The sequence below is a fragment of the Mus caroli genome, chromosome 4, assembly GCF_900094665.2.
Source record: "Mus caroli chromosome 4, CAROLI_EIJ_v1.1, whole genome shotgun sequence".
Taxonomy (NCBI): Eukaryota; Metazoa; Chordata; class Mammalia; order Rodentia; family Muridae; genus Mus; species Mus caroli.
This window is the reverse complement of record NC_034573.1, coordinates 78992655-79015168: the sequence shown is the minus strand read 5'-3', so window position 1 is coordinate 79015168 and position 22514 is coordinate 78992655. Positions and strand designations below refer to the sequence as shown.

The following is a 22514-nucleotide window of genomic DNA, read 5'->3' as shown; positions in this document are numbered from 1 at the left end:
AGTATGCATGTGAGAATAATTGCAGGGTTGCAGGAGGATTAAATGTGATCCATGAAGCTTATTTTCCACTTACAGTGCATAACCAAAATTCCATCACATGACTGCCTCCAACTGGGCATACCTGCTGGCTAGAAGTCACCATGGAGTCTTCATCTATCCTGAGACACTGTCCCTTGCTTTTCTTCCAAAAGGTGCTTGTGGCTTTCTTGTAGCCTCCTATGTAGGGCTGTCAATGAGATGACTGGTCCTTTTGTTAGACAGTACCTCAACCAGAATGTGCACACATCTGCCGCTGCCTTCCTCCAAGTTCCTTTACTGAGCTGGCCTTTCTGAGCATGGATTCCACAACTTCCCAGGGAAAGGCTGAAAACTGCAATTCCTTCATTTCAGTGAGATCTTTATAATTGGTTGGCAACCACTCAATTCGTAAACTGGGATTTCCTTCACCCCTTGCATAAAGTGTGAAGAGAATGGTGAGTTTCACAGAGACACGGACACCATGATTTAAATAAATAAGCTGTATTATCTGTACAAAAAAATATAAATACAGTTTTGTGTTTTAGAGGAGGAAGTGTCTTCTTCTGCATTATCCAGCAGCCCTGATAACTTGTGGTACTGCTGAGTCACAATTCACAGAACAAATATTAAATGTACATTCATGTCATGCAAGGAGCACACTGCTTTCCACTCCAATCCTACGCTCTCCAGCTAGTTCTGAAAGGCACTTCCAACCTCACATTCTCGCAGGTGGCGGAGCTGGAAGATGCCCGCATTTGAGAAAAATTCAAACACTGACCACCAATTTTTAATAGCTACTGAACTATGTGTTAGTATTATAGAATTTCTGTTCATTTTATGTAGAACTAGTGTCACAAACAAGTTGACTCCATTGCTCTCCCCCAACCCCCCATTAGCTTTTACAAGGTACTCTGTACACAGTGGATCAGAGTTAAACATCTGTTTTGTTTCTTTTAAAATTAGGAAGAATACAATTATCGCCACAGAGTTCTTAGGAACACAGCTGCAGGAAGTTAATAAAATCCCCCAAAGAGTTGTTTTTCTGGATGACAATGTACAATTACTAATATTGCACTTTTTAATACAAGAAATCCTAATAAATATTCACAAAAGATATACATAGAAACACTCTCTTTAATTTTAAATAAACATTACACTGACTTTTAATAACACAATTTCTTAGAGCCTATTTTTGTGATGAGGAAGAGGCCTACCCTAACTGTCCATAGGGCATCTATGAAGACGCAGATTAACATCCTCTTTCAAACTTAACTTCCAGGCTGGTTGGGAAATGCAGCCCTGCTGTCAGTGGTGGCCCTGGGGTGATAGCATTTGGTGAGTGCATTTGTGAGGGGCGGCTTATCTGATGGCTCCTGGGCTCTGCCTGCCTCATCTGTTAAACTGAGGCTGCTCAGGAAGGAAGCAATTATCACTGCTGAAGCTTCTCTGCAGACTGAGGGTTTGCCATAGCTGATGTGTGTTGCTGAGTTGTGTGTGCTGCTTAGCCCGCTGAGTGGTCCATTCACTCAGTCTGGTGTGCTAATTACCATAGTATCTGTGTAGTCGAGAGGATGGTTACAAAGCTTTCTCCGGCTGTCTTGTGAGTCTTTAGCTGACTTCTAGCTTTGCCATAGCGCCTGATCACACTCCCTACTCCCAGCCTGCTGCATAAATCGGGTGTATGGCAGCTCTTCTGTGGTTCAGGAAGGGCTCCCAGGCCCAATGTGTGAGGGTTGGGAGAGAAAGCGCACTGTGGGTGTGCAGGGCCTCTCTGTCCTCTCCTCCTTTCTGGCAAGCTCTGGTAGTAAGGCTTCCCACATCCTGTAGATGCTTGCCCGCAAACAGGTTGCTTAATGAATCCTTTGTGAGCTATGATTCTAGTCTCTGGCCCAACAAGGAGCAGCAAAGTCATTCGGATGGAAAGCCAGGAGCACTCATGGTCAAATGCCCTCGGCAGCAGTCAGTTCAGGACTAGTGACCCTTGACTTAAGTAAGGAGATGCTAGGGGCAGCCTTACTACACAGCTGACCTTGACCCTTTGTTGGGTTGTCCACAGCTGCAGACACAAAAGTCACTTGATAGGAGAGGGGTAGACACACGTGTATAACCACACAAAGGGCATGTCATGCAGTGTCACCCGTGTCATGCAGCATGGGTCCTGAGAGGACTCTGAATACCCTTCCTCACCTCTGTTGAACCTCGAGGACTGTGCACATGTTCCAGGGCACAGGCTTGTCATATGGGTCTCATGTGACTGCTTGAAAATCTGTCCTGCCAGCAAGCTCCTCCCACTGAGGTGCACGTGTACACACTTTCCTTCCTTCTTCCCCGCCTCTGTCTTCTGCATAGTGGCATGCCTTCTGCCTATTTTGCTTGTCTCTTTTGGCATAACCCTCTTGCCCACAGCTCAGTTCTCTTCTTTCTTGGTCTTCCCATACCACTGCCAGAAGAACTGGAGTCTGGCCTGGTTTCTGCTCTAGTATGCTGCTCCCCTGTTCTTACCACCAGGGAACAAAGGAACGGCACTCCTGACTTGCCTGTGCCTGTACCTATGTGTTATAAACTCCTTGCTGTCCCTATAGACTATGGCTTGCTCTTCCTGTGTCTCTGAGACCCTGATCAGAAAGGAGCCAGCTCTGCAAGGGAGCTGCTGTCTGTCTGGCCTGCTCTGCAACCCTCCTTTAGACATCTTTTTTTCTGTTCTCCACACTTGCTTCCAGCTAACTGAATAAGAAAACATGCCACAGTCCTCAGGAGCATGGGTGCAGGTGGACATGGGTGTGTGGGGAGGGGCAAATAAATAAATAAAAGGAAGAAAGCGTAAGTCATGTCCAAGGTGGTTGTGTGAGTCCTTTGTGTGGCCAGGGTAGAGCTCATCCCCGTGCCCTGTCTTCATGCTTTGCCACACGTTCCACAGCAGCGAGATCGGAACTGGCCGAGCTGGCAGAGTTTCAACTGTCTCACCTTCTCGCAGTACCTGGTGGTGTCTCTGCACTCAGCTGGGAAAGCAGGAGGGGAGGAGGGGGACAGAAAGGAGATATGAAACAGAGGCTCACAGATGCAGCTGCTGTTGAGCAGCCTAGGCACTTGGCAAGCTGCCTGTAGGGTCTCCCCAGCCATGGCTCTCCAGCTCTCTGGACAGCCTTCCCTCGGGCAGCACTCAGCCCTTTGCCAATCCCTCCCCACCATCTGTGATTGATGGGGGACTATCTCAGGGCCTTCTTTGCTTCCTTCTGATAGCTGCTTCTACTTCAGACTGGTAGATTTAATCTCCTTCCTCTTGGAATACTCTCATCTCCCTGCTTGCTTTTTCCCCTATGGGCTTTTGCTTTTAGTGAGAGATGTGCCCAGGAGGACAGAATTCTGTTCCTTGTGAGAGAGCATGCAAGCAAGGACTTGGTTGCAGTTCCATATCCTCAGGTGCTTGGACCTCTCCCTGTTCAACTTTCTTTCCTTTATCCAGGACTCTTGTTCTTCAGCATACCAGGCCTTCCAGACACTGTGGCATTTCAGTTCCTAACCACTGGTGCAGCCTGTAGCTGGTAAGTTTTGTAGCTCCTTGCACTGTGAGCCAGTACGTTGTGAACATGACAACCATCTGATAGGAACACCAGCACTTCACCAGAGTATACATCATACATTCCCTGTGTATTAGAAGGGATGGGCCATGTGCCTACAGGCTTTCTGTCTCAATGTTCGCAACTGACTGCCCAGTGACGTTTAGTGAGGGGGGAAAATTAGACTCCTATTTTTTATTGTCTATTCTTTGCAAAGATTTATCATCACTTTTTGTGGGGAAATATCTCCCACTTGGGTTTTGGGTTCTAAGGAGGAGAGACTAGATTCCTATCTGACTAGATTACAAATACTGGTATGGGGCTGAGAGGCTCCAGACCTGAGGGTGGAGCGAATGGATGGCTGTCAGAACCCAGGGGCAGAGTCTCCTGTTCCTTTCCAGTGGATGTACATGGGCTGGGAAGGAGGGGGGTCAGCAGGTCCTTGTTTGGTGTGAAGCAGAACAGTGATGGGTGCAGAGCTGGCTGAGTGGCAGGCATGCTGCATGCTTCTTCAAGGTTAACAGTGCTCTGTCTTTAGTAGCCTGGTCTCTGTGAACCACTGTTTAGTCTTCCCCTGTGGGCACCAGCCAGGTAGACAGCGGGTGTGTTAGAGGCCAATTTTATCCAGCCCTTGGCTCTTTTAGGGCTCAGGATGAAGACAGTGGAAGCCCTTGGGGGGAACACATTCTGGCATCTTTTGTGGTCTGAACATGTGTATACACATCCTTGCACACACCCGTGTACCCCACCTAAAATGTTCAATTCTGGCCCGAGCGCACAATCCTTAGGGAACTTGATCCAGTGCCCTGTGTTCAGGCTCAGTCCCAGGGATTGCCCTCTGTACCCGATGACCTGTAGGGAATTTGCAGAATGTTCTTTGGGATTGGAACGTACTGTTTTCACATGGAGTGATGTTGCAGCGTTGCCAGTTGGCGGGCCGGGGCCCCCAGGAACACAGGTGCTCGGGCACAGCCTTGTTGGTGCGCACGTGAACACACTCCACCCGCCGGGACTGGAAGCCATAGTTGCCACAGGTTGCTGTGCATAGGGTCCAGAGGCTGACCCTCCAGTGTACACTGCAGGCCTCTGACCAGCAGTTTTGGGTGCTCACGGGCCTGTAGGAGGTTAATGACAAAGGTAAGGTCTCTCTCTGTGGGAACCAGATTGGAAAACAAATTACAAACTCAGAGATGTAGGTAGGTAAGTTGAGGTCTCGATCTCTGCTTTGTTAAGGAATAAATGGGGGCATGGACCTTAAGGAAGCCATTGCCCTGAGCATCCATCTGCTCTCCTTCATGACCCGAGAACAAGCTCTACTCACCATGGAGGCTAGCAAAGGTGGAAGTTGGAGTCTCATTTGGGCTAAGAGGTAGAGGGTAAGGGGACATTTTCCTAGGGGGTCATCTACAAGGAAGTGTAGTAGATAGGCACTGGTTGAGACCTAGGGACAAAAGTTTTCATATTGGCCTAATTTCTAGAGACAGGCCAGCAGGATGAACTTGTTGAACTCTTATAGTCTATAGTCTCTATGCTGCCTCTTGCTCACCTAGAGGTGATTGTGAGTCTCTTGTGGAGCCAGGCCTCCTTTATGAAGAACACTTGTGTGTAGTTCATCCCTGAGAGATGATCCCAGGCTGGCTCATTCAACAAATACAAGGTCACTGTTTACAAGTGGCACCTTAGGGTAAGATGGAGGGGGGCAGGACAGGCGACCCCTTGTGTAAGATTGGAGGAGTATCAATGTCTCTTTGTGTTGTTGATACTGGAGCTAGGTAGAGGAGGATGAAGGTTTTGTCTTACCTGGGGAGGGCACTGCACTGCTCTGATGGTAAGGTGATGCCATCCCGGGTCTGGCAGAAGACCTGTCTGTGCTGCACAGCAAGGCGAGGGCCTATGCAAGGCCCATTGCACTGGGAGGGGAAAAGGAGATGAATAGCATGTTATCTATGTCCAAGGGGGTATTGCAAAGCTTTGGCTACTCAGAGGGCAGAATCATTGAGTAGGGTCTCATCAGACCTGTAGACCTTCTTTGTCATCTTTGGGTCAAATAACAGACATTCACTGGCATGTGCTTTATGTCACAATGGGACAGTTAGCTGTCCAATAGTCTGTGGGCATTGTGCTAGGGAATGGCCAGGGGAAATGTAGCATTGACCAGAGAAGGCTGACCCGGATTAACCTGTGAAAATATTTTGTCACATGCTCAATACCATAGCTGATAACATTGATCTATTCAAGTACTTAAAAATAACTTTTTGTTGTTGTTGTTTTGGTCAAGTACAGTACACGTAAGGCAATGTAAGTAAAATAAAGAATACTGCAGTGAGTCCTCAGAAAATGAATAGAGAGGGTCAACTTGTGCATGATGCTACCACCTCTGCACTGCTACCAGCAGGTTGGAAGGAACCTGGTCTTGGATTAACACAGTTGACTGTTTGGACATCTGTTACTGCATTTGGCTAACTGACTGCAGGAAAAGCGAACAAACAAGACACCAAGTAACTCAGCCGCCTGCTTCCACTCGCTCCTCTGCAGACGTAACTGATGCCAAGGTTTAAAAAGTTACCGTGCCTCTATCGTCAACAGTTTCTTTATAGCTTTGTAAATATAATACAAAGAGCACTGGTAAAGCCTCTGGGGTGTGCTGCGTCATGCTTCCAAGCATGCAGCTTTGTTGGCTCTGTGTTTATGTGGCTCGTACACGTCCAGATTTAAGAGACATTGTCTACTTCGGGTTACAAGGGCTTTTGCCTATTTCTTCTCTGGCCACTGGTAGATGGGTTTCCATTTGCTATACATTTTTGGAAGTTCTTGGATGGTTATATATATTAAACATTAAGCATTCTACTAAGTATATACTTGTATCTCATCTTGGTTTGATTTATATCCTCCCATCTATTAAAAAGCATTTGATATATTTTTTATCGGATAACGTTTCACTTGCATAAAGTCTCTCCCATTTTTTCTATCTTTTTCCTTTAATGTAAATTGTTTTATAAGTTTCTTGTGTGTACCCCTGGCTTAGCCAGAGGTTTGAATTATTTCATCTCTTATGAAGTTCACTGTACTCACTCATATGATGGCTTCTCATAAAACCAAACTTTGATTAGTTCAATTTATCAACCACAATTCTGTGTTCTTGATTTTAAGTAAATTATTCTGTTTTATATTAGTAGCCTGCCACATATATATGGACGTTTGGTAGAGGCACTGTTTGGGTAAATGATTTTATTCTTTTGGGTAAATGATTTTCCTGTTATACAAACATCAAACTAAAACCAGGATGGCTATGACACCATCACATCATGCAATGATGAAATAAATATGTGTATATGTGTGCCCGTGTGTTCATCGTGTCTGTTCAGGAGGCCGCCAAGGAGATCCCTGGAACTGGAGTTAGTGATATTTTTGAGCCACCATATACAGATGCTAGGAGCTGACTCCCTCTGCAACGAGCACTCTCAATCATGGGAACACAGGTGATGTAACCTTATGGGACCACTATTGTCTGTAATGGTTAGTCATTGGCTGGGGCATAATTAATTGACACATGATGATGCTGTTTTGGTGTGTAGAGCAGAACTGTTGTTATTCTTGGGGCATGCAGTAATTGTTTTTCATTTTTTATTATTTAATTTTTTGGCAATTTCATAAATGTGTATAATAAATTCCGGTCACATTTCACCCTCCACCCTCTCCTTTGTTTTGCTTTCCTTTTAAACTTTTAAGGAACTGATACTGTTCTCCACAATAGCTAAACCATATTTTATTTCCTATGGCCACTCAATAGAAATTCACCTTTTTTATTTTCACTAAATTTTTCCCCCAGTGCAGAGGATCAAATGCAGGCTTTGTGATACTAGGTGAGTACTCTACTGTGCCCTAACCAACACCAAACTCCCTATTTATGTGATAAAGTCATCCTGATGAGAGTATAAAATGGGACTATTTCTCTTCCTCCTCGTCCTCCTCCTCCTCTTTCTCCTCCTTCTCCTCCTCCTCTTCCTCCTCCTCCTCCTCCTTGAGATAGGGTTTCTCTGTGTAGCCCTGGCTGTTTTGGAACTCACTCTGTAGACCAGGCTGGTCTTGAAAGTAGAGATCCATCTGCCTCTGCCTCTGCCTCCTAAGTACTGGGGCTAAAGGTGTGCATCACCACCACCCACTTCTTTCTATCATTTCGAGAAGGCATTTTTCTATTGTGTAGCTCAGTGTGGACTTGAACCTTTGAGAGTTGGTTGGCATACTGGATAGTATCCTTTTGGTGTACAAAATCCCTTAATTTTGGTGTATTTTTGTTGTCTGGTATGGTTTGAGTAGATTTTTATGAGTTTTTATGTTTGAAATTTAACTCCCAGTTTCATATGTTACCAGTATTTGAAGGGGTTGAGCGGCACTGTGGGAGATAAGGTTGGGGGAGGTGTGGCTTTGTAAGACTTGAGCATGCTTGCTTTCACGCTGTGTGGTGCCTGACATGGCAGAAAGGCTTGTCATATAGGCATATATTTTACCAAATAGACACCACTCCTTGCTTGGTAACTTCACAGTTTCTGGAACTATAAGAAGTAAATATATTTTATTTATAACATATCCTTATGTGGAATTTTGTTACAGAAACAAAAATAGTCATATCTAAGAAATTATTGCCAAGCTCAATGTCTTAAAGGATCCCCCTTGTTTTCTTCTAAGAATTTTATTTTTAAGTGAAATTTATATGGTGTAAGAGATGAGCTTCATTTTTGACATTATTCAACATCAAATGTTGAGAAATGATTCTTTCCTTACCAAAATGGGCTTGGCACTCTGTTGAAGTCGCTTTGTCACATATGTGAGAGCTTATTGCTAGCTTTTAAAAAAGCTCTCAAATGTGTATTATATTGTATACTAAACATGTGTAGATAGCTAAAATTTCAACAAGTTTACATTTTCTAATTGCCCCAAAACGTTTAGGACTATACCTGGCCAGTCAGAAAAGTCTCTGCCAATTAGTGCTGTCCCAGACAAACCAAAAATAGCCAGACACGTGCACTTTTGTTGGGCAACACCTGAAATCAGTCTGTTGGTATCTCTTCCCAGTATTCATTGAACGCAGATTTTGAGGTCACTATATGAGGATATTAGTTCATATAGACACCTTTACACCTGATTCTTGTGTGTGTGAACAATAATTGTATAGGTTGGCTGCAGGCTGTTTGGTGAGTTAGGTATACAAGTAGGGTGACTATTAATATCCAACATAGGCCTATACCAGGACAGAGGTTCTGACAGGTGAACATCGCACCCAGACTAGACAAAGTATAGCCATTACCACACTCCCCTTGACTTCCTTCCTCTCACCCCTAGAATCTTTTGTTTGTATTTGTCTCCTTTTAAAACTAAAAATATTTCTTCTCAGTGGATAAAGTTAATGTAATGCCTCCATTATATCTAAAGGGGACTCTATCTGCAGATTCTAGTCAAATGAGGACCACTCTGTTGATTTTTGTGATAGCTGCTAACATTATGTTTTAAGTTTAAATTACTGTGCTTAAGAGATATAAAAAGCAGAAATGCTCTAACCTGTAAGCCTTACTTGCCCAAGGACAGATAACTTCTCAGAATGCTGGGGGCTGTTCTTATAATTTCCTTGTCTTGTACAATTTTAATGAATCTGTTGTTCATGGGAACTAACAAACCATGTGTTTTTGCTTCTTTAAACAAGCCTGCTTGCCTATAATTGCACACCAACAAGGACGTGTGCTTGACTGCATGGAGGCACGAAGTATGTCAGGATGTGTCTTGCCCCTGGTTGCACAAAGGAAATAAATATTCGGCCTTGTGAGTTTTGTCTTCATAAGCCCTTGACTAAAGTATTTTGGGACTTTACCTTGGGAACCTCAATTATCAAGTGTAGGCCTGGCACCAGTATCTGAATAAAGCCCTTTCTTTGCTTAAAACCTATTCATGAATATACTAGTGAATTCCTGAACAACTCCAGACCCCACAGTCTCATTTGGGATTTTCTATGTTAACATCTAGGCATAGGACTTGGGTAAGGAGGCCTAGATTTCAAGGTGATCCATCTAGGCTTCACCTTTTCCTGGTTTGGAGCGATGGTTTTCTACCCTAAGTTGCAGACCAGAGCCACAAGGACAATTTCTACAACCTGCAGTGCAGTTGGCTTAGATCTTTGGGAGGTACAGTATGGACCTCTATTGTTTTAAAAGTTTTCCCCAGTGAACTTTTTGTTCCATGGAATTGGTCAAGAACCCTGGACCAGAACAACAGTATAGTCTTCAGGAGGTTCTCCTCTGAAGTTTTCAGAACTATCCCTGGCACAGTTATAGGAGGTGGTCTTGGGGAATGTTGGTCTGAAGGTAATGTTTGGGGTCACAAAGTCAGAAGGAAAAACAACCAGCCTGAGGGTGTGCTAATGCCTCAGAATAGCCTCCACTCATTAGGGCAGGGGATATAGGAGAGACACTGGGAGGGGCCGGAGATGTGTATGTAAGTAGAGGTGGATTTTTCTTCCCATGGTGGCAACGTTTTTATCTGAGGATTTTCCCTCAAAAACAAAACCAACCAACCAACCAACCAACCAACCAACCAACCAACCAGACAAAACCTTTGTCTCCTCACCTGGCCCCAGCTGGAGAAGGCCCATTCCACACACAGCTGCTGGTTGCAGGCCTGGGTATCCACAGGCCGTTTGGCCAGTTGACTGCACATGTCATTGGACACTGGGGTAGAAATACCAGAAGCTTTCAACTTCTGACAGGTCACCCTTCGGGTTTGTACACCTCCACCGCAACTCCGGGTACAGGCGGACCAGGACGTCACCATCCATCTGAGGAGAAGGAGGACCATGAGAGCAACTGCAGAGGGTAAGGTGGGGGCAGCAGGGAATGAACCTTGCTTTCCCCAAGATTTACCCTCAAATGTGCAAAGCATTCACATGGTGTCTCTGAAACCTATGAATGCTAACTTGCTTGCTTGTGAGACAGAGTCTCATTATGTAACAGTGTGGCTTTGAACAGTGATGCTCCTGTTGGGAGTGTTGGAGTTACAGGCATACACCATAGTTAGGATTTTGAGATGAGATCATATGAGTAGACCCCTACATGCTCATATCAGAGGGAGATACAGATTGGGGAGAGGTGACAGTATGACCAGGGGATAGGAGCTGCAGTTTTATGCAGCCACAAAGCAGGCACTTTTACACTGGCAAGGAGCAAATTCACTAAGTCTTCACAAAGGCCATGTGGCCCCGTGGATGCCTGGATTTCTGGCTCTCAAAATGGAGTTTTATGATGCCATTTGGACACATTTTTCTTGCTGCCCCAGGAAATTGCTAAAATATGAACATTGAAAAGAAAATAACATTTTGAGGGTTGTTTGCTTTAAGTTGCCCCAAACAAATGTAATTGCAGATAGAATGCTTTTAGTTAGGGCAGGACACTTTCCTAGGAAAGCGAGATCCAAACCTGTTACCTCTTGCTCTAGGGGATTATCTGGGTTTCACATAGGTCAAGGTTTTGTCTAGAAATTCTTTGGTCACTTTAGCCCTTGATCCAATGTCTATGGTTCATCTTTCAGAAACAAAGATGGTCCTAGATTTCTTGGGTAATTCCTGGTCAGTCCCTGTAGACATCTATCTTAGAGAGTTATATGTATAGTATAAATATCCACTCTTAACTCTAAGTCCCTGGAAGTAAACCTGACCAAGACCATGACAAATGGCTTTTCTCATAAAGTCATTCTATAATCTGGGGACACTGTGAGGTCCTTAGTGACCACACACAAGCCCTCTTCTGCACGGGTAAACATAGTTCTCGAAGAGTGAGACGCATTCAGAGGCATGGGACTTCTCAGCCAATTTTGTATAATCGAGGAACACGCCACGTGTTCAGCTACCCGGAGTCTGTGACTAGGACTGTAAAGCAGATAGAACAGCTACCTCAGTTAAAGCAGACTTTGGAAGAAGATGGTCAGAGCAATGCCCATGTGTACAAAGGAGGATGCCAGTGTGGACCTCAAGTCAGATGGAAGCCTAGGGGCTTCCCTGGCAAGGGTGGCCACATTTTATTTTCAAAAGAAGTGTGTAGAGAGAAGAACAGGTTCCTTCTTACAGCAGGATCTGCAAATGCCTTAGTTTGTGACAGTTTCTGTACTCGGTGATCTGGGGAGGATGACTTTATGTGGATTTCAAGGTCAAAGAAAAATTGTGTTCAGGAAGCAGGCACAAGGTGTTTTAAAGTCTCTGGAAGCACTGAAACCAAAGATGAGCCAGCCATTACTGTTTCAGTTGCTGAAGTAAATTAGGCTGATTAACTCTGACCATCACCAAATCAAATCACAGAGTTCCTGGCACGTGTAAGATCTCTTCTTCATTTCAGGCAGCTTGGCAAGGGCAGTCTTCCAGAGCCTTCTGTCCCTGGTGAATGTCAGGCCTGCGTTTCAATCAACTTTGATTTCTAAATATACATTTCAGGGCTGTTTTCAGGAGCTGAGGTGGGGGTTGTGAGAAAGGAGAGCTACGGGCCACGTTACTGTTCAGGAAGGGGATAAAAGGACATTAATCATCGCCGTGGAAACCTTCCCGTCAGCAAGTCAAACTGCTGATATTAATGAGCGTGTTTCATATTTCACGGCGTCTCTCCTCGTCTCAGTTGCTCCCCGTGACTCAGCTGGCAAAACACAAAGCAGTTGCCTGAGCAGTATAGGAAAGTCCTACAGATAGGTCATAAAGGGGCATTTCAGATCCCAGCCAAGCCTCCCAGGGTGCAGAGCGCGCCATGCTGGTGCCAACTCCAAACCCATCCATTATCCTTTAGCTACTGGTTGAAGACTGGGGGATATGAGCTCAGTGGGACTCGTGGCTTCTCAAAGCGGAGTTATGTGTGAGAGGAAGAGCTGGTAGGTGTCGGTGCGGCCTAAAGATGGATCTCAAATGCAGGGACTAGACGTCTGAAGGTAAGGCAGCTAAGGAAACGTGGAGATGTATTCCAACTTAGGTGAGATGCAACTCTCTGTAAAAAGGTAAGTTTTCCTAACCAAACCAGAGTACTGACTGGCAGAGGTATTTAGTTAGATAGAAAGAGAAAAGTTGCGGTAGAGCCCAGTTACTCCTTCCTTTCCACATTTCAATACAAAATGTTCTAAACGACACAGAGTCTGGTGACTATTGTGGCCTCTGGCCTCACCCTGAGAAGTTACTTCTTTTTCTTTTCTTTTAACATATTTCTTATTGGTTATTTTATTTATTTACATTTCAAATGTTATCACCTTTCCCAGTTTCCCCTCTGTAATCCCCCCATCCCATCTCCCCTGCCCCTGCTTCTATGAGGGAGCTCCCCCACCCACCCACCCACTCACCCACCCACCCACCCATTGCCCTAGAATTCCCCCGTGCTGGGGCATTGAGCCTCCACAAGACCAAGGGGAAGTAATTTCTTTACTGATCACGTTCAGGACTTAAGTCCAGGTAGCCACCAGCTAGCTGAGTGGTGAGGAGATAAAGTAGGGCTGAAAGCAGAGGCCCACTCCGAGGATATTTCCAGCATGGTGGATAGGTGCCTATGGGTAGGCGCAGCTCCTGGGATTCCATCTCTCCCTGCATGGTGCTAAATGAGGAGCTAAAAGGCAGGGCCAGTGGCTGGGGGTAGGAAGGCTGTACTTACCGAGAAGGACAGTCTCTCCGGTTGCAGGCAACAGGCTGCACGGCGGGCCGAGGCTTTCCTGTACAGTGCTCAGGGTCAACTTCCGTGGTGTTCAGTAAACACCTGAGGCGCGGCTGATGAACGCCTCTATTACCACAAGATGCGGAGCAGGTTGCCAGTCTATCCACAGACCACCAGTAATCTGTCACAGGGGTTGGATCAGAGGGGAAGAGGAGATGGTGTTACTACCCACACCAGTCCTCCTGGGCAAGCGGAAGGTGGATTGGGAGTGAGACAGAAGAGAGCTGAGAGAGCTGAAAGGTGCTATTACAAAACGAAGCTAGCTAAGCCGGGCATGGTTGCGCACGCCCTTAATCCCAGCACTCAGGAGGCAGAGGCAGGCAGATTTCTGAGTTCGAGGCCAGCCTGGTCTACAAAGTGAGTTCCAGGACAGCCAGGGCTATACAGAGAAACCCTGTCTGGAAAAAACCAAAACCAAAACAAAACAAAAAACAAAACAAAACAAAACAAAAAAAAACCCAAACAAAAAGAAGCTTATCTGCCTCGTGGGTAGGGCAGCCACATTCCAACAAACTTGGACAAGGCCAATGGACTCCAGGTGCCTCGGTCGACTCATCCAGAAAATGTACACAGTGCCTGTCGCTTCATGATTTCAAGACTGAGTTAGGCCGGAGCAATGGGAGGAAAGGACTCAGCACAGAGTATTCGATTAACAGACACAATACTTATTTTTTTAAGCATACTTGCTCAAGTACTTTTTTTTTTTTTCTTTTGGTTCACCAGACAATGTCTTTATTTTTCTACAGAGAGAGGTATACATATACCAAAGTACTTAATCATATTAAAAGCATGGATGTGAGTTGGATTTGGTTAATCACGTTTACATGAAACAGCGCTGTGAGTTCAAGAGTTCAGTTCTTTGGGAACTTGTGATGTCCTGGGGGGTGGGAGGGAACCTGTTAACACAAATGTAGGCTGATACATTTGGGGTGCACATTGCCAGTTACAGACACTGAAGAAAGGCAGTGAGAAGAAGGCACATTTTTTTTTTTGTTTGTTTGTTTCCTATTTGAAGAGCCAAGCGGCAAGCAGAGGATGCTCTAGAAGACGCGTGTGCTTCAAAACCCTCTCCCTCCTTTCCTGGAGTGTTAGGAAGAACAGGCCATCCTCCAGTAGATTCCATCATTTTTTTTTAAAAAACAATTACTCACCATGTGGCAGAACTAGCCTATGGAGCGCAGCCTCCCACACTTTCCATAGAGAAATAAATGGCCAGCTCAGCCCCTTCCTGCTGTTTTCAGCTCCTTAGCAACTCTGGATGGCGCAGTGACATAGACTCACTCACCTGCTCGTATTCCTGGAAGGCTTCTTCTGAGCCGGAGCCATGCACACAGGCTGCTCTATCAGGCATGTGTGTGTGTGTGTGTGTGTGTGTGTTTCTTTTTGCCAGAGCCAAAGGGGAGGCACCTGGAAAGCCCTTTGCCTGTGACTTATGGCTGAAACATGAGGCCCGCCCTGCTCTCTGCAGGGAGATGGAAAGTGACCAGGCTGCTTAGATCAGGACCTGCTTTTAAAGCAGAATCAGCAGAGAAGACATGCGTTTTTAAAAATGGCCATGCGTGGTCTGTTCTAGTTCAATCGGCTTAAAGGAAGCACGTGTAACTCTGATAGACAGTGATGCCTTCTCCATCCCCACTTTCCCAGGTTCAGCCCTGCTGAAGATGGGGGTAGTGGAAGGAAGGTTTTACAGTATGGAAACATTACCCACCAGAGACTACGGCACTATGTCCTTCTAGAGAATGGATTCCCGAGTAAGTCTGCTGCTCAAAGCAGTGATTTCTCACCTTGGATCACCAAAGAGGCTTTCTGTAGGAGGGTCCCTGCTTCATTCTGAGCCAGGCAGCTGAACTCCCCTTGAGGTCCTCCACTGAGATTTGCAACACGTAGGATCTGTCCAGCTGCCCAGATGTGGTGGGTCAGCCCCAGGGCAGTGGCAATTGGCTGGCCATTTTGGAACCAGGTGATATTGGGGGTGGGGTGACCTTTGATGGGGCAGCCTAGAAGAAAGAAGACAGTAATTGGTACAGCCAAACCCTCCCCACATTCCTGGTGAGCTCACGAGTGTTTCCATGGTGCTGGGAATTGTACACATGTCATGGCCTTACTGATAGTATTTTTATTATGCTTGCTTTTCCCAAGGAAAGGGGGTGTTTTCACTCTCTGGACTTCTGGGAGGGTGGCTATTCTTCACTTGGTTCAATAGAAATGTTTTAAGAACACAAAGGGACTATTTCTCTTTCTGCCACTACACTACCTTCTAAAACAATGGCACAATTGGTATTAATTCATTGGAAACTTTCTTCCCGTTAGCTTTTCCACTGAGTCACAGATTCACTTATGAAGGGAGTTTTTCTTCAAATGTTGGGAAAAACCTCCACAATATTCTTAAGTAAGACTAAAGAATCAAATTTTACCAATTTAAAATCTAATTCCTGCTGTCATGTTTACTTTGTATTATTTTTGAAGTAACAGATTTTCAGCAGACACTAGGAAAATAATTTTATATATGGCATAACTTACCCACAACTGAAGAGCTTTGGCCTTTTGAGAACTCTTAACCAAGCATGGATTGGACATGTGCAACCCTACTCTATGGAGTTACAATATAGCTTGATATGTTAGAATTCTAACGTATTAAACTTAACGCATAGTATGGCATTGCTGAAATAGGCTCCCACTGTGAAGCAAGGACATTTTCTTTGAATTTGGAGCACTTGCTGCATTTGCGGCGGTAACCCATAGGCTTGACCTCTGAGTTGCTTTGACACTCACAGTTGGATGTCAAATCATTATCATTAAAAGGTGGAGAATCAGAGGTTTTCCTTCAGTTCAGTTAGACAAGTATCTGCCTGGTATCTACTACAGTTCTGGGATTGTGAAGGTAGTTGGGACCACTTCCTCTCTTCCAAGGAGATCCAAGCTTGTATGGAATTAAAAGGACAAGGTAACAGGCTGACTATTTGGATGTAGGAAGGGGACCAGTGTGACCAGACAGGGGGTATAGAGAGGATAGTGGGGGGCAAACAAGAGCCAAGTGCAGTGAAACACGCACACACCACACACACACACACACACACACACACACACACACACACAAGTCTGAAAACTAATTGTCTACAGAGGTATCACAGTCAGCGTTTCAATATTTTAACACCTATATATCTGATCTGAAAGAGTAGCTGGGACGAGGCGGAGGGAGCACAAAGGCAGCATGGCAGGATGGTGCTCAACGCAGCTAGATGGCAAGGCAGGGAGGTTCATGGGCAGCTTTACTTACTTATTATACATCCCAATTTATCCACAATCCATGTTTGATTAATTCATCGTATTTCAGGAATAACTCAGTGTCTAAATAATTTTCCTTATTCCTCAGTTGCTTTTCCTATTGTCTGTTAATTCGACTCTTTTCAACAAGTTAAAAATAATTGCTGGGCCAGCCCATTATTTGCAAGTGTCTTCTAAATGGTTTTTAATATTTATTATGAGTATGAGAGTTTTGCCTGCATTATGCATGTGTACCAAGTATATCAGCAGAAGTAGGGGAGGGTGGACAATCCCCTCAAACTGGAGTAATGGATGGATGTGAGCCCCCATGTGGATGCTGGGAACTAAATCCCAGTCCTCTGGAAGGGTAGCCAGTGCTCTCAATCACTGAGCCACCTCTCCGGCCCCTTTCCTAAAAGTCTTAAAGTTTACTTAAAAGTCCTTGGTGGCCCCCCTTCCCTCACTCAGCGCTGCTGAGTCAGCAGTCTCTTTCCCTCTGTTACTCCTGACTCTGAGGATCTCCACTTGGCCCCTCTCTAGGGGGACGCTGGGCACCCCCTCTTGTCTGTCTGTCTGTCTGTCTGTCTGTCTGTCTGTCTCTTCCTCAGAGCAAATGGAGTCCTGAATTACAGATGGAATGCTGCTTGGGTTAGAGGCATAAGAACTTCTAGTTCCATTCAGGGAATAATAGAAAGGAGACCGATGGCACAGAACAAAAAGGTCTGTTCTTCCCCACCCGACCCCTCTCATCCTGCTATTGAGGGTGTGCACAGCCAGCCAGCCATTGTGTTGGCTTTCTCTGCCAGGAAGAAAAGGATGAGAACACTTAAGGATTGCCAGCACCCTAGAAGTTTGAAGCAAGTTTACCCCTGAGCCTAGCAGGCATGGAATGATGCCACACTAGGCTGGACTGTCTTCCTGTACATTAGGACTGGAAACAAGAATGTGCTTCTGGGTTAGTTTCTGCAGGCGAGTGCACAGTGAAGGGGACTAACTCTAGGCATCTGCTAAGCAGGGTGTGGGGTCTGCTCCATGTGGACCTGGTCCCTGGGCCTAAGAGGTTGTTTGGCTGGCTGAGAGAACATGAGTGGGTGGTGGTGGAAAATGGTCCTGGGAATCTCTCTTGAAGTTCAGGTTGGACTATAAGGAGTCCCAGGTGGGCACAGCAGAGGTGTGGGTGTTTGGGATCTTTGTTACAAGTGGTTGGATACACACCCTCACTAAAGCATTCCTAAAGTACCTTTACCCTCCTAAAGCCACGTGTGTTTGCCACATCGATGATGGCATTTCCGCCACATCAGGATAGTGACCACAGAGAGTGCACTTCTAATGTGTGAGATTACTCATCTTGAACTGAGAAACTCTTTGGGGAAAGTTTACCTTTGGTCTACTTTTCAAAGAGAGAAGCCAAAAAACAATGCATTCTAACCAAAATGAATAAAATTACCCATCTCGCCCCTTTCCCAGCTTCCAGAGCTTTTGACTGCACACACAGATATCTCCTGGAAATATCCTCTATACTCAGAAGTAGTGTTCTTAGTGCATGCATAGTGCAGGCCCCCGGGCTCTTATGTCCATATTTGTGTGTGTGTACCATGGCCTCTGAGGACGGCCAGCAGCAATAGTCAAAATAAGGGTCTAACATGAATTCCCACTGCGCATGTTCCCAGTGAATAATTACCCATGTTTCCTTGCTAATGAGAAAACCTGGCTTGTAACAGGGCTCCCTTCTGTCACGGATATTTCTCATTTGTTAAGGTAGAAGACATATCAATCATTTCCTTTTGAAGCTGAGCGCACACACTCTCTCTTTCTATGTGCCATTTACAAGGACATCCACAACTCTGCTGTGTATTCCATGCCTCCAATGAGGCCAAGCAGTCACTTCCAAACGCCAGTTCCTGCATTGGTGAGATGTTAGTAGTGTTTAATGCAGGGGTAGGAGGAAGGGTGGGCACCTCTCTTTCCTGTGTTCTTTTCAGCTCTAGAAGTGCCCGTCTTCCCCATCCTTCAAGCCCAGTGCCTTCCGGAGGAAATGGACGGTCAGAAGGACTGATAGTTGTTCTGTAGGCCTCAGCGCTTAAAGAACCAGGGTTATAAGATGGCTGGGGGGAAGTAGTGTTTGGGAAAGCTGCCTAGTTAAGGAGAGTTCTGGCATCAGGACGCCTCCCTTTATCAACCCTTAACCGGAGAAAGAAAACACTGACTTTAGGAAGGCTCTCAGCTGAGCCAAGGCCAAGTGATGTTTTGCTCTTCCTATTTTATCACCATCATCATCATCATTCTCTTCCTCCTCCAACACACTGTACAATGAACAATGCTTAGAGCAAAAGATTATATATATAAAAAAAATCCTTATTTCTGATTATTTCCAAGTGTAGACACACCTGTGTCTCCTCCTAATAATGTTTGTAATATCCCATAATAGGAAGCAGGGAATGTCCAAAGAGTATTTGGGTCTAGGAAGCATGTGTCAAAGTCCAAGAGCTTCCACATCATTTGCTCCACATGTGGCAGAGTCAGTGGGTTCCAGCCAGCCCAGGAATTCCATCCGGCTGACACTCTGGCTTCTAGAAAATGCTCACTGACGTTCATTAGCTCTGTGTCCTGGTTTTACATTGGTTCTTAGAAGTGTAGTAGCCTGTCTCAGGGAGACAGCCCAGGTTTGACAGGTGAGGGGAACACTGTGATGGACAAGTGGGTTGGCCTGGTGGCCCTGGCCTCCAGCTTCCTTGGATGCTGTATACCCAGGAGATGCTAGGTACCTTAAGGCAATGTGATAAGACTGAGCTCACACTGGTCACTATTCGGTAGATTTCTGTTGTTGCTGTTGATTTAATGGGCTGAAAACCACCAGGAGCTTTGGCAAGCAGCTTGGTTTGTAGGCTCCTTTGTAGGTCAGACCAAGCCAACTCCACATTCATTAGCTGTCTGTCACTTGAGTGAGCCACATATCCGGAGTTCATGTTCATTGAGTTCTGAGCCTTAACAAGGAGAAGTGAGGTTTCAGAACACACATCCCTGCCTTCCCTTCTCCAGATTAAAAAAAAACTAAAAAGAGGAAAAAAATGTAGCTTAGGTTGATCTATCAGTCACACAGAGCAAAGACCATACCTGGACTTCAGGAGCTCATGAGGAGGAGAGTTTTGAAAGTGGGAATGTACAGTCAGGAGGAGGAGGAGGAGGAGGAGGAGGAGAAAACAGCGCTTTGGGAAATTTCACTTATTTCACTGTAATCTGATGGAAAGGAAAGCAGTGGCAGGTTGGGACATGCTATGTAAAAATATTAAAGACGTGGCGTTATTACTTCACGAGCTGGCTCCAGGCCTGTCAGCATGTTCATTATAATCCCGTGTTTTTCACGGAGTTAAAACGTTACTATAAAAATGATGTGTGTTGGGATGAAACTTGGCACTCGGTATAGTCAGTCTGGAAGACCTTTCCTTAATTTAATTTTACAAAACTGGAAAACACTTGCTCGGTACTTTAAAATTTATAGAGGCCTCGATGGTCTGCCAGTGGTCTGAGCTGGTGTGGGGGCCCAGGCTAGGGCCATGGGGTGACCAACCAAAGCAGGCAAGCGGCTCCACGGCCCCTTCTGGTTCCTGCCTTTTTTTTCCAGCTTGCGTCCCCCTGGACAACAAGTATGGTCTCTAAAATAGCAGAGCGAGTGGGAACGGGCACCAGGCAGGGGGCTGGGAGAGATGATGAATTTATATTGGAAAACCCCAGTTCCTGACTCCCCATTTGTCAGCTGGACCCCAGAAGGCTATGGGCAGAAGACAAGCAACTTTAATTTTCACTCAGATTTCTGGGACCTCCCAATAAGCTGGTCAAATAACCAGCCCAAGACGATTCCCAGGCACATTTGCCCAAAGAAAACGAACTTTAAAACATTCCTGGAAAAATGGAACTGCGCAAGGCCGTTTTCCATTCGCCAAATGTCTTTCTACCCCTAAGGGTAAGCTTTGGGTTTCCATTGGCAGGGGTGTACGAATGTCTCCCATATTCTTGGGCATCTGGAGGAAGAACCTGATCTATTTCTTAGCATGAAAAGTAGCTCTGTCTGGATTTATAACTTGATTGGGGCGTTGTCTTCTCTAGGATAGTTTAGGTTCTGCTGGTTGACTGTCCTGTATATACCCTAGGGTCTGGCGATTCCCTAACAGGTAAAGAGGATGAGATGCCAATGTTTGAGACACAGGCACACTCAGTCTTGACTATGAAAACAAGATTTCATTGGTGGTGATGAACATCATAGCAGTTCAGGGCTGCCTAGACCTCGCTTCAGAAGTAGGAGTGGGGAGAGTATAGGGGAATGCAAGGTCAAGAAAATCGGCTCCATTTTTGAAATTCACAGTAAAAATTGTTTGGGATTTAACTTATCACAAGTGGATAATACACAGAATTCCCCTGGGTCCCTCTCTGCCAGTAGGCTCTTGGCATAAAGCTCACCTCTTAAAATCATATCAGCATTTTTAAAAAGTTTCAACTTTCTGGATTTATAAATCCCTGGTTGACTTTACCTTCAGACTGCTGGCAGGTGCTACCCAGCCTGCAGGAGGGAAGGGTGGGATGGCTCCAGGGAGGCCTGGCTGCCAGCTGTGTGGGGCCCAGGGAGGAGTCTCAGTCCACTGACCAGATGCCTGTCTGTGAGTCCCCAGATGTGGATCACATGGGGTCACCCTACTCAAGTCATGGAACTCTTTTGTCTACACTGCCATTCCCAAGTCACACTCTATAAGGAAGAAGGCTGGGGTTTCATGTCCGACTGGAAATGAATCATTACTTCAGGACCTTGGGAGTAACACTGAAGTGCAACTGTCCCAACATGCAAACAGCAGCATCAGGGTAAAAGCTATTGACCCTAGGCAGTGTGCATATCTCTCCTGAGCTAAGTAGCTGTGTACATACTCACGCGAGCCAATGGGGAGACAAGCTAGAAACTCTCCAGGTTAGGCTATGGGGAGTAAGCACATGCCTGCAGCTTCCCAGAGCTAACATGCCTTCCTGAACTCAAGTTAAGTTTGGCTCTGTGTACCTATGAGAGCCCTTGCAAAAGAAAGAAAGAAAGGAAAAAAAAAAAACATGCACACACACACACATACAAAAGGAACTTTCGCTTAGAGCCCTGCATACATCCCATTTCGATTCATTTCTATTGAACCAAAGCCACAGAACAGCAGTGGAGATGAAGAATGGCTAATATTCATAGCAGGTATCCTGAGAGGCTGCACTGGGGTTCACTGGCAGGGCACAGGAAGGAGCAACTGCTGAGGAGGAATTCCAGAGTGCGGTGGAGGGGTGGGGCTACTGGGGCAGCATGAAGACCTTCCCTGAATTTATTATTTGCACATGAACCTCCTGGGTCCTGAGGCTCCAGGACCTTCTCAACAAAGTAAAGAAAATAATAAACAATGTGAAGGAAGAGAATAAAGATGAGAGTTAAACAGGAAAGCTGAAGGAGGAGAGATGAGAGCCATAGGAAGGAAGGCTCGGGAAGAATGAAGGTAGAAGTCTGCTGCAACCCTGTGGAAGGATGCTGCTGGCCAACTGCTGCTGGATAGTAACACATCTGGCAGGTGATGTCTGGCCTCTGGCAGGCAAGCTTGTGTGTGGGTTTTCAGGGACCTATAAATAGAGACATCTTAAGGTCAGAAACCCACAGCTCATAATGGGAAGTCCATGGCAGCCACTGGATAGGCATGTGAAGAGCTGATAGTGGCTGTTCAGCTGCATAGATAGTTGTTTGCTGTCTACATTTTTAGTGCTGCTGTGGCTTCTGAGCCACTTTCGGTATGCTCTTGGAACTACCACGGATCTATATAATCCATAGAGTCCCTTGGGGCAATTAGCAGGCTTCCTGGAGGCATAAGGACATATAGCATAGTTCAGATCCTCTGGGCAAGGTGATCTATCATTTCTTTCTTTCTTTCTTTCTTTCTTTCTTTCTTTCTTT

General features: G+C 45.6%; 1 protein-coding gene across 3 annotated transcripts in view; it reads right to left on the bottom strand.

Annotated features, from left to right (window-relative positions):
* Positions 1–506: 506 nt before the first annotated feature.
* The window catches only part of Adamtsl1 (ADAMTS like 1), an 883891-nt gene continuing 861883 nt past the window's right edge, over positions 507–22514 (bottom strand). For all 3 annotated transcript variants that reach the window (XM_029476025.1, XM_021160015.2, XM_029476026.1), the window contains 6 exons: positions 15076–15288; positions 13232–13412; positions 10191–10398; positions 5376–5485; positions 4470–4690; positions 507–3017 (listed from right to left, as the gene is read on the bottom strand). In XM_029476025.1, coding sequence (XP_029331885.1) covers positions 2911–3017; positions 4470–4690; positions 5376–5485; positions 10191–10398; positions 13232–13412; positions 15076–15288 — 1040 coding nt within the window. In that variant the 3' untranslated portion in view covers positions 507–2910. The remainder of the gene's footprint in view (positions 3018–4469; positions 4691–5375; positions 5486–10190; positions 10399–13231; positions 13413–15075; positions 15289–22514) is intronic.